The sequence below is a fragment of the Zootoca vivipara genome, chromosome 10 (genome assembly GCF_965207765.1).
Source record: "Zootoca vivipara chromosome 10, rZooViv2.hap1.1, whole genome shotgun sequence".
Classification (NCBI taxonomy): domain Eukaryota; kingdom Metazoa; phylum Chordata; class Lepidosauria; order Squamata; family Lacertidae; genus Zootoca; species Zootoca vivipara.
In genome coordinates this window covers 32,984,215-32,996,176 of record NC_142593.1, presented here as the reverse complement: position 1 = coordinate 32,996,176, position 11,962 = coordinate 32,984,215, and the positions used below count along the sequence as shown (strand labels likewise).

Genomic DNA, 11,962 nt, shown 5'->3' with positions numbered 1-11,962 from the left:
CACTCAGCTCCCTTCATTGTTGTTGTGGTCATCCATGCAATTTTTTTGCCTTTACTCTTACCTGCAGCCCATCTGCTGTCTCCAATTTCTATCCATGTTATCTGCTACCATCACCTTCCTGCTCTCATTTCTCTTGTGCCAGATCTCCTGCTCCTTCACTGAGAAAGCAATTGCTTTTCTTCCTTGTTCCCTTCCTTTAGCATCTTGCTCTCATTGATATCTGGCATTCCCCCCTGATGGCACTGTGCTATTTGCCAGTCTTTTTCTCCCACACATCCCAGGCCAACACCCAGAGTAATATACTTGGTCTTCTTGTCAAATCCTGCCAGACAGTTCTAGTCTCTGAAGGTTCATTCTCAGAATCTGTTCCCTTCTATCTCTCCATTTGCTTTGGTGTTTCTCATCCCCATCCCATCCCACTCCTTTAAATGCAGTCAGATCTTGATATTTTTTTCTTGCTTTTGACATTTCCAATCCTGCTGACTTTCTTACCCAATATTCGCATCTCCAGTTCTGCACCTTCTCCTCCCTCTGCCACCCTTTCCTCTTGCCCTCTTCCAACTTACCACACTTTGTAGAATTCCTTCTTTCACCATACCATACTTTCTTTCAGCATTTCAGTTATGGATTAATTTTATACCCACTTCTTCAGTGTTGCTACAGCCATGGCAGTGCACACTCAGTTCTTCTTGTAATCCGAGGTCTATTTCGCTTCTCAAAAGCATTGTTCCACCCCACCTCATCTTACTTGCCATTACCACCCCAACTCCACTACATTATACAAATAAAAACTTTGAACAGCCCAGTGCTTCTAATCAGCATTAATCCTGCTATGCCACTGAAGTTTCTTCTGCTCCCCAGCTCAGGATTCAGTGTACATTACTGAACTGTGGAAACCATTCTGGCATTTGCAATCTACTCAAATTTTGCCACAGACAGAATGGTTTTAATACCACTCTATCATCCTGTAGCTATCAGGCTACAATATATGTAGATGCGGTCTCCTCAAAAAACCTTGCACATCATAATAATCACACACACACACCCTATTTAACTTCCCCTGCCCTAGTTCTCTTCAAATTCCATTGCAATCCACCTAGACCCTGAACACCTACTGGCCAAATGCTAGTCAAAAATTGTAACATCTAGTATAGTTTAGCTTCCATAAAATATTATCTATGATCGGCTAATACAAAAATTAAAAATTCAGGTCTTAAAATAGGAGTTTATGCTTTTATATGTTCATTTTAGACTTCGGTTTTGGAGGGTTTTACTGACGAAAGCCTGGTAATTCTACCAGTACTTGATGCTTTCCCAGTGCACATCCATTTAGTATCTTCCCTTCTGCAGTGATAGCACAGTGATTCCAACCTTCTTCTGCTAATTAGACTAGGATGCTTCCACCATTTTTCAGCTATCTTCCAGTGTTTTATTGCATTTTTGTAATAAATAATATTTTATTAAAATATTACATTATAGGTGAAAACCAGTATGCATGTTTTATAAATATAAATGACATTCACCTAATTATTTGGTCAGGCTAATCATCACCTGCACCGCTTCACTTTGGGATGGAACACGACGTAAAGGTATTTCCCCCAGTGCTCTAAGTTCCAGGACTTCGTTGCTATGAAGTTACAATGCTCCCTTGCTTCATCTTACTGCATCCACTTTTCCAAGTGCCACGCTGAATGCAGCTGCTCAAGTATCTCAAGCACAAAGTGACTGGTGTCCTTGACGTTACTTCTGATATACGAGTCCCCACTTGTATGCAGTTCAAGCCCTGGTGGTTGGAATAGAAGGGCCACTGGCATTTTAATCTTTTGTGCTGGCACCTTTATTAACTGTTCTTAGAAGGCTACCAGTTTAAACTTAGGATAGAAAGGCTTGTGGATTTCTTTAAGAGGCCCACTACCATTTCTCCATAATAGTTCAAGCCAGTTTTGTGCCCTTTTAAAAACCATGGGAGCAAACCAATAAACCTTTAAGGAAGAAAAATACTGCAGCAAACACTAAAAAGACAATGGAACACCATTTTGCAACCTTTTCTAAACCCCAGACAGATTCCTTCCCCGTTTTTTGCTTGAAAGAAAAAAGGCAAACTGTCCCCAAACATCAAGCAATCTTCTCAATTCATTTTACATTAGGACAGTTCATGCTGTCAGTGCATTTGCCTTTCAAGTTCTCTGATGATCTTAGACAAGCCACAATCTCTCACTCTACTGAAAACATGTTAAAGTTTAAATACCAGCTTAACATTCAACTGGCTAAATACGTTCCTAGTTCTGAATGTGAAGTCTGCTTTCAAATAAATGTTAATGTAACATCTTCAAATCTCACTGCTGTTGTCTGTTTGCTGCTGCTACAAAGACAAAAAAAAAACCCAAAGCAAATTGAAATAAGAAACAATATTACTAAGTCTACACATTGGCTGTGTTCACAAATCATGCTAAATCATGCTTTAGTGAAATAAGCATGGAGCAGGAAGAAGCCACAGCAAGCCTTGGGCTCTCACACTCCCCCATCTCTTTCTTCCTCCTTCATGGCTAGGTCCACAACTTTGGCAAAGCTTACTTTCAGTTTCCTTGAACCCTAGCATGTCATGCCACCTAGACCACAAATGATGGTTTATCCCTATCTATGGTTAGTTTGATGGATGGGAAGCGGGTGGCACTGTGGGTTAAACCACTGAGCCTAGGGCTTGCCAATCAGGAGGTCAATAGTTTGAATCCCCACAATGGGGTGAGCTCCCATTGCTCGGTCCCAGCTCCTGCCCAACCTAGCAGTTCGAAAGCATGTTAAAAGTGCAAGTAGATAAATAGGTACTGCTCTGGTGGGAAGGTAAACAGCGTTTCCGTGCGCTGCTCTGGTTCACCAGAAACAGCTTAGTTATGCTGGCCACATTACCTGGAAGCTGTCTGCGGACAAACGCCGGCTCCCTCGGCCTATTGAGCGAGATGAGCGCCGCAACCCCAGAGTCGTCCGTGACTGGACCTAACGGTTAGGGGTCCCTTTACCTTTACCCTTATGGTTAGTTTGAACAAGCTACTGTACCAATAACTCACAGTTCTAGGTTGGCTTGTTCAGAAACTGACCATATGCAGCAGGAATAAATAATAATGCATGATCAGCACAACACAATAAGCAGAACTTTAGGGAAACTGAAAGAAAACACACCCTCCTCCACATTTGTGGAGTGAGGAGGCAATGATGAAGAGAACATGCGAGCACAAGGCTCAATGTGACTCTGTCCTGTCCCTTCGCATCTCACAAAAACATGATGTAGCATTATGTGTGAATGCAAATGTTTTTAGCTATCACACTAAACTTCAAACCCAACTGCTTCCTAATTTCAAAAGAAACTGAAAGCTACACAAGCATGTAATTCAGTTTAGAGCAAACCAATGATCTTGAATGAAGTCCTCCTCTTTCCATTAAGAATCAAGAGTGCAGCATCTATATTTAAACAAATTTTATTAACATCGTCAAGCAGTGATTAACATTCACATCTATTGTCACATCATACAAATGTAAATACAAAATTACTACATTACAATATATATTCTCTGCATGATCCAAAATATTTGGTGGCCCCAAAAAACTCTTTAGAATTCAGCAGCTTATCAAAAATCAAAACCATATTCTATTTAGAATGAAGTTGTGTTAGCAGAGGCAGACAGGAAAAATCAACTCAATACAGCTTTAGAGGTTGTGGAAGGATGTTTGAAGGGAATATTCTAACATACAGAAAACACATTCAATTTAAAGCTTTCAAGCATAACTCATACAACCTAAGTTGTCAGCAGAAAGATCTGGCTACTTCAACTATTGTTAGTATATCCAACTCTTAACGATTAATTTTAGGACAGGTAGGAGTTAATTGAGAGAACTTTTGATTATGTTTTTTCCCAGAGGGGGGCATGGAGAAGAAAGAGTGCTTTTAAGTTTTGGAGAGAGTGCCCTCAAAAATTAGCCAAGGATTTGTACCTTTGCTGCACATCCAAAAGAGAACTCCATTCTTAAATGAACTGACATAAAGATGTGGCATGTGTGGAAGGTAACATACCATGAGTCCTGAAACTGATTTGCAAAATAACTGTTTTGCGTAAGAAGTGCATTTGTCCAGCAAAACTAAACTAAACTAACCATTAGTTTCCCTGTCATGCACACACAGATCTAAGTATCTTTTAGTTTATTCTCTTAGTGAATAAAAGCTGCAGTGTATGCCCTTATTAAAGTTTTATTCAGGACAGTCCAATCCTCATTTGCTCTGACAAGTAGAAAGAGCAAAACTGGGCTATGCACATAGTTCTGAAATGAAGAGTTATCTGAAACTGAGTGCAGTGTTGAGCAGAATTGTATTAATATGTAAAGATTATTTCTATTTTCATTTCAACATTAAAGTATCCCAGACAGCCAAATGCTTACATAGTACATAATAAATCCATATGCAATAAATCCATATGCAAACAGCAACATTATCTTACAAGATTACTGCTTGGTATTCAGTAGCTCACAAAAGCAGTCTGATCTCTGCTGAAGTTAACTGCTTAGTACTGCATTAAGAAGTGTTATTCTTTTGACTCTACATACTATGCTAAAAAGGTATAGGCATCTATACAAGAAAAATATATCAGAAGGATTTATGCCAAGTTATAATTAATTTTAAAAATCAGGAACTTAAACCTTTGCACTGCACAATATGAAGCACTCTTTATGCTGATTTTTAGGTGCTATTCTGCGCAGGTGCATTCTTCTCTTAAGAAGAATGTTACAAATCTCTGTTAATACATTCAATATGAATAAAATAGGTGACTTATATTGAAGCAGTCATTGCTGTTCCACAGTAAGTTAATTTAGATATGAGAGTTTAAGACATTAGGCAGTTCCTATATGAAAGACAAACTGGAACACTTAAGACACATTAGAAGCCTCTAGTTGAACAAAATGGGTAGAAGAGTATTTTACCTGAGATAAAACTAGTATGAATAATTCTTATCCAAACAGCAACATAAGTTTCAGCTTTGGAAATCCTCTTACAAGTAGTATAAATCTAAATTACACAATATTTATGTAGCTTAAGTAATTCATGCTAATGCTAAATAAAAATTCAGAATTATCACAGTGTGTATCAATAGTGTTTGTTACAAAACTAAAATTACTTTATGTTTCTTTTTTTAAAAAATCCTATTGGCTATGTATTTGAAAACATTATTCTATGCATGTTGCTATGACTGCACCCTTTTATGGCTGCCATCCTCAGCATACTTACTTGGAAGCAAGTCCCATTTAAAGGAATAGAATTTGCTTCATCGTAAACATGCCGAAGCATCAGGGTGCAAGAGATAGGATCTACATCTTATAACTGATGTCTACACACCAATTTAGAAAACAAATCAAGCTTAAAAAAACTTACAAAATGTATCCATTCCCCTTAGATTTAAAGAAATGAAATGAACATTAAGATACTTCTTTCCCTTAATAGTGAAAGTGTACCACTAGAAAACCCTATAATATTAGACAAGTTTAACTGCAAAAGAGATGCATTTAAAATGTTTTAAAATACACTTTCTGTTACCAACTTAGGTTGATCAGCAGCTTTATTCACTGTTAGAATCCTTCAAAGCAAGGGGCCCTTAGACATGAAAACAAAGGCATATATAAAAACAGTAAACACTGACCTCCTGAGGTTCCTACAACAAAAATATTCAAGTAGAAAATCTACATCACTTAGCAGCGGCTATTTCTGTAGTTTTGCACACTAAGCACTTTATTCACTGTGTAAGGAGCAGATTTAGTAAGCCGTGCTTGTAGCATGCCAAGAGGCAGAGAACACTGGAATGTAACAAAGACAAACTCACAAGTCTACCAGTATCAACATTCAGTCAACATTCAAATAACTGTCAAGACTACATGAAAAGATGCTTTATATATCCCATGATGCAATATAGTTGAATTACAATTGTTAGTGTTGTATCAGAGCTCTCCTCATCTCAAATTCTAACCCAAGTGGTTTCTGCAAATATGCTATACTTTACTCAGAATGAATGTTTTGGTTTGCTATGAACTTAATAACAATAATTACCATTTTAACCACAATATTGCTTTCTTGTTTGTTACTTTTCTGCCTGATCAGCTAAGTCACAGTATAACAGTCACTTCCTTCTACATTAACCCATGTAATAAAATTATATATATGTGTGTGTATATATATTTATGTAAGTGGCTACTTAACAGTTCAACTTCACAAGGGTAAAACAAATAAGTTTGTTTTAGAGAATTCCATATAGAAATTTTGGGCTAATGCTCTGTCTTCAGAAAGATTAATGTAAACCCTTGTCTAAGGCAAGTTTCACCCTAAATAATTTTTCAGATTTCCTTTCTTAGGAATTGATGATTGGAAAAGCTACAACTAGAGTTTTCAGCCAAAAGAAAAGTTGTAGCTACTGACACAGCAAGTTAATTTTAAAGTAGATCACCACATGCAGTTTTATTCCAGTAGATTTCAAGACCTAGTAGCATTAATTCCATTCTTCAAAGGCTTTCATATAGGACATGTATTAAAAAGGTCATTTTCAAGCATGTTTAATCCACTCAAATTTGTAAAGCAAAAAAAGAGAGAGGAATGTGTAAGATTTATACATGCTACCGTGCATCAAACAAAAATTTGAAGCCAGATTTCTTAAATTCACTCACACAAGATTGAACGTCAGTGCAATGGCTAAATCATCCAACAACCTTTATAAGAACCAAATCATGCAAAGTCAGACCCTGCAAAAACAGTTTTCCAGTAGTTGTTTTTGCAATGCAAAGATGAGAAGCAAAAATGTAAGGCGGCTGTTATGGCTTTTTTTTTTTTTTGCACAGATTAATTTTGCAGCACTTAAGGGAAAATGGAAAAGTGTGGCTTTTGCCTCTGACCAGCAGAGTTATTGTCCCTCCATTTTCCTTTATCATCATGGGATATTCTTTATTAATCACAACTTCCTTTTTTTTTTAATAGTAACACAAGATCAAGTGTACCAGTTAGGTTTTCACATTCACAGTACGTAAGAAAATACACATGGAAAGAAAAGTAAAGGGTTAACTTAACAAGGATTTATTCACAGGAATACAAGTGAGTAGAGGGGGTGGGGAAACAGAAAAGCTAAAAACAAATGAAATGAAGAGGATCCAAACCAACTTTCACTCTGTAGCGTTTAACTTGCACCATTGTGTCCTCTCTAGGATACAAAGGGCCACCAACATGCGCCAATACAGTGTAGATACCCTGCTTTACATCCACCAAATTATGCATCTCTTAAGATCATACTTTGCGGAGGAGAAAATTATAGAAAGGTAATACGTTGGGTGGGAATAAACACTGAAATGTAGCAATCATGTCATCAGTTTTCTACCATTGTCTTTACGTGCCAACTAACATTTATGTAGCCTTTAAACAGGTCTTACCATGTTAAGTCATTTTTAGGTTTGATAAAAATCACTAGTATAACCATGCAGAAAGCACATCACACTGACAGCACAGAGGCAATACTTTGCACAGCTATATCAGCTTTCCACATTGTGCAGGTTACACAATACAATATCAATCTTAATCCTAACAGATCCTAAAAAGATATTTGGAGGCCTAATTGTCACTACAGTATTTTATACCTCTATTCCTAAGAAAAAATAAAATCCACAGAATCATAAAAGGAATTTTAAACGCAGGGCTATACTGAATTGGTAAACTGCAACACAAAACTGGCGCAACATAAGAAAATGTATACCACTCTCACCCTTTGATGCAAGCATGCTACTTTCCCACTAAAAATACGCTTGATCACTATGATCCAAAATGCATGCCTGAACCTTAAACGGCACATTAAGAATTATGCCTTACTCTAGAAATTAAATCTAATGAAGTACAACCATCAAATCATATCCACTACCTTTGCAGTTTCAATGTTTTTTTTAAAAAAGATTCACCTTTCTTCTCTAATGCCCCTCCCCCCACCCCCAAAAAATGAAAAGGAGTGACTCATTTGGCATCTTGCAGGTTGCTTCATTTTGTTCATGTTAACCTTTATTACTTTATTATGGGGTTATTAAAATTTGTACACTGCAAGTGCCTGCTCCTAATACAGGTAGCAAGCTTTATTTTAACTGTACTAACTTCATTTGTTTAGTTCTTCATTAACATGCAACACCTAGGAATCCCATCAAGATGAAACAATGCAGAAACCCCTTATTACGACACACCTTTTACTCTCTGCAATCGCTACCCTTCGGTTTCCTTTATCGTGTTCACACAGTGTATTTCCTCTTTACATATCTCTATGGTTCAATTTTATAGTTTTCATTTTGGTACAGTTCCCCATAATATTGCAGAATGTGCTGTTGTAAATATATATATATATTTATATATATATTGAGCTTCTTCACATCCAGTGCAGAGTTGTAACAGGAGACAGACTTCCACCCACAAAAGCTCCAGATGTTAAAACATTTCCCAACATCGGCTTAATACAGTGACGGCAACACCTCCCTCCCGCCCCTCCCAGTAGGCTTGGGATTGTACTGTATTCCCTACTGGTTTACCCTTCCCCCCAGTAAAGGGTAACATTTTTTTCCCTGGGTGTCGAGGCTCCCTCCCAGTCTTCCAGACTGAAGGACCTGAAAGAAGCAAGCAAGTCACAGATTTAGTGTTCAGAAAGCAAGTGTTTTAAAATAATGTTATTACTAAATACACCACTATCTGAATACATAGCCAAAAATGCAAAGTGATTATGTTAAAAACATAAGAAGCTGCCTTATGCAGAGACAAACCTTCAGGGTCCATCCAACTCAGTACTGCCTACACCAACTGACAGCAATTCACAAGCGTTTCAGCCAAGGGCCATTCCCAAACTTCTTTGGAGATGCCGAGGATTGAACTTGGGACTTTCTGCATACACTAAGCCAGGCTTCCTCAAGCTCAGCCCTCCAGATGTTTTGAGACTACAATTCCCATCATCCCTGACCACTGGTCCTGCTAGCTGGGGATCATGGGAGTTGTAGGCCAAAAACATCTGGAGGGCCGAGGTTGAGGAAGCCTGCACTAAGCTACGGCCCTTCCCCAATGTGAACCTCCAAGAGAAGCAGTACTAATATATTTAGAGTGATGTTCTATTTCCTTTCTTTTTATTAGCAAATGACAAGCAGTTTTCGCAGGTGGTACTCTCCCCTTTCTACTCTAGTACCTTCCAACTCTATGATTCTATGCTCCTGAAGTAGACTCTTCTACATACTTTAAATCAGTGTTTCTCAACCAGTGTGCCTCCAGATGTTTTGGGACTACAACTCCCATCATCCCTAGCTAGCAAGACCAGTGGTCAGGAATGATGGGAGTTGTAGTCCCAAAACATCTGGAGGCACACTGGTTGAGAAACACTGCTTTAAATCATTCTGGGTTTAAAACATCACCTATGACGTTTTACTGAAAGCTCATACCATTGTGATGTTTGTCCCAGACAAGCAACTGACAAAACTTCTAGCAGGATAGTTATAAAGCTATATGCAGAACTACTAGAATTAAGGTATCAGATATATTTCCCTCTATTTCAGCCCCTGCCAACAGAAAGGGGGCAAATTCCATGTGATACGGATAAAGGGTCACCCTGCTATCAATGATTCTATGTGCAGATGCCATAAATTCATTTCCTTGCTTGCAGCAAACAACTCTTCCTCACTTGGCAACTGTCCCTGTCCTTCCTGCAAAAGCCTTGATCTTCACCCCAAGTTCTTCAAGGAGTAAATGAGGGGTGTGGCTTCTCTTCCATGAGGTGGGATTTTGCAGGAAGAACCCGTAACCCTTCAGAAGAGACCATGGAAGAAGATAAGTAATGACCATTAATGGTTGGAAGTTTCACCTCTGCAACTCTTGCACTTCATATATGAAGACTGCTTTGTACCCATGCAAGGGTATGGAAGGTTCCATAAGGTAATTTAAAAAAATGTGAAGTCAACAAAAAAAGCTTGCAGAAGAGAAACTAGCTATGGGCTTAGCTCAGCTGAATAAAGAGAATGCTGAATAAAGAGAATGCAGCAGTTTATGGCCTTTGGCATGTTTCCATGAGAAGGAATAAATCCGGGGAACCTCCAACCCACAGGCCAGATTTGGCCTATGAGTCTTCCCCATTTGACCCATGAGGCTATTTTAGTCAAGCCATGCTCACCTACCCTGCACCTGACATCAATGTGGAGCAGGCAAGGGTGGGAGCTCGGCCAAAAGGGGCTTTGCAGGCATGGTGATCGGCAGTGTCTGCAAACCCCCTTGCACACCTTTCAAAGTGCTCACCAACCAGCTGGTTCTTGGGAGCTTCTGAAACTTTGTATAAAAGAAGATTGTACACCTGTGCATCAGCTGATAACTTGGGGTGGCCAATCTTGTTTGCTATAGATGCTGAAGGGACCTGCACCTGCTCCATTTGGCTGTACTTTGAAGTGCTGACATAGGGACTTGAAAGCACCAAATCATTTGCCATGCTAGGTGATGTGTCCAATTTGGCCTGCAAGTAGTAGTGATTGGTGGGGCAGTACAGCGATGCTCACTTGCCTTCACCAGCCATCACTGCCGATTACAGAGAGGGGCAAGGTGCAGGTGACTCAGTGCGGCAGTAGGGTTGTCAGATTAGCTGCACTGCTGTGCCCACACTATGTTGAGCTCCCCACCTCTCCCTCTCAGAAACTGACAGCAACACTTGGTGTTTGGAAGGCAGATGAGCAACGCCATACTGATCCTGATAAGTGGGGCCAAAAAGGTCCCCAGTCCTGGAATAAATGAACAAACAAAATCTACTAAATGAGTCTCCTCCATTAGCTGTTGCTAAATAGGTGAAGAGACATGGTTATTTGAGGGAGATTAAAACTTCAGTTTATCTACCAGTCAACATACACAATAAAGAACAATTCATGCACTGGAAAAAGGGAGGAGTCTTGAAAATCAACCCAGCTTACCCCTCATTATGGTACTGCAGCTTGAATACTTTAGGTTAAACTCCATAGTAAGCTGCAAGGCGTTCTTTTAAGGGAACAGGAAACTGGTCAGAGAAACGCCTCCAATTTTCATCTCCAACTTGATTTTTAAATCCATGAAGGATCTAAAGGGGAGCAGAAAGTTAAATGTTTTCTTCAAAAACCAACTAAATGAAAAGTCTTAGAAGAGTGACCATCTGACAACAGAAAAACTAGATGCACATTGCTAATGGTTACAGTGTCTGCAAAAAGTCACATACTAGATCCAAAACTTCTTTTTAAAAATGAGTTCTATTTGAGCTACAAGTTTATCTTCCATCAAAAAGCCCTAGATTCTAGGCATATATTCATCTCTTCTTGCACACACATTCCATTCTCCAGCTGTTTTACTTAGAAAAAGATCAAGAGGGGTAGTGATGGAACTGTGTGTATTAACAATTCTTAGTTTCTGGAAGGAGCTATCAGGCTATTAGAACTCATAATGAATTCACCACTAATTATGAATGCTCAGATAGAAATACTGTAGAGCAATTTTTCAGAACACCAGAATAGTCTACATTCCTTTTGTGCCACTTTAAGTACACTCTAACCTCACATGTTCTAATAATACAGCCCCATAAAGCAAAAAATGTGAAATAACTCATTACCTTACAGAACATGTCTCGAAGATCATCTTTTGGGCTAATCCATGATGCAACAGCATCACAAAAAAATATAAAGTCCTGCAAATGTTTTCAAATGTGCAAATTAGAGAGGACTACTTACAAATAGACAGATTCTGCACAGAAATATCAATGTAATCAAATTCTAGGGACCTATCGGCACTATGCATTTAAAGAGCTATTTATACCACTTAAATCGCCATGGCTTCCCCCCCAAAGAATCCTGGGAACTGCAGTTTGTGAAGAGTGCTGAGCGCTACAATTCCCAGTTTCCTCAGAAATTCCCTGTTCAACCACTCACAAGA

General features: G+C 38.8%; 1 protein-coding gene across 3 annotated transcripts in view; it reads right to left on the bottom strand.

Moving 5' to 3' along the window:
- Positions 1-7,076: 7,076 nt before the first annotated feature.
- The window catches only part of TNPO1 (transportin 1), a 34,190-nt gene continuing 29,304 nt past the window's right edge, over positions 7,077-11,962 (bottom strand). For all 3 annotated transcript variants that reach the window (XR_015946242.1, XM_035099728.3, XM_035099727.3), the window contains 3 exons: positions 11,643-11,717; positions 10,978-11,120; positions 7,077-8,655 (listed from right to left, as the gene is read on the bottom strand). Coding sequence is in view for 2 of the 3 variants with exons in the window: in XM_035099728.3 (XP_034955619.1) it covers positions 11,013-11,120; positions 11,643-11,717 (183 nt within the window). In the remaining variant the exon portion in view is untranslated. The remainder of the gene's footprint in view (positions 8,656-10,977; positions 11,121-11,642; positions 11,718-11,962) is intronic.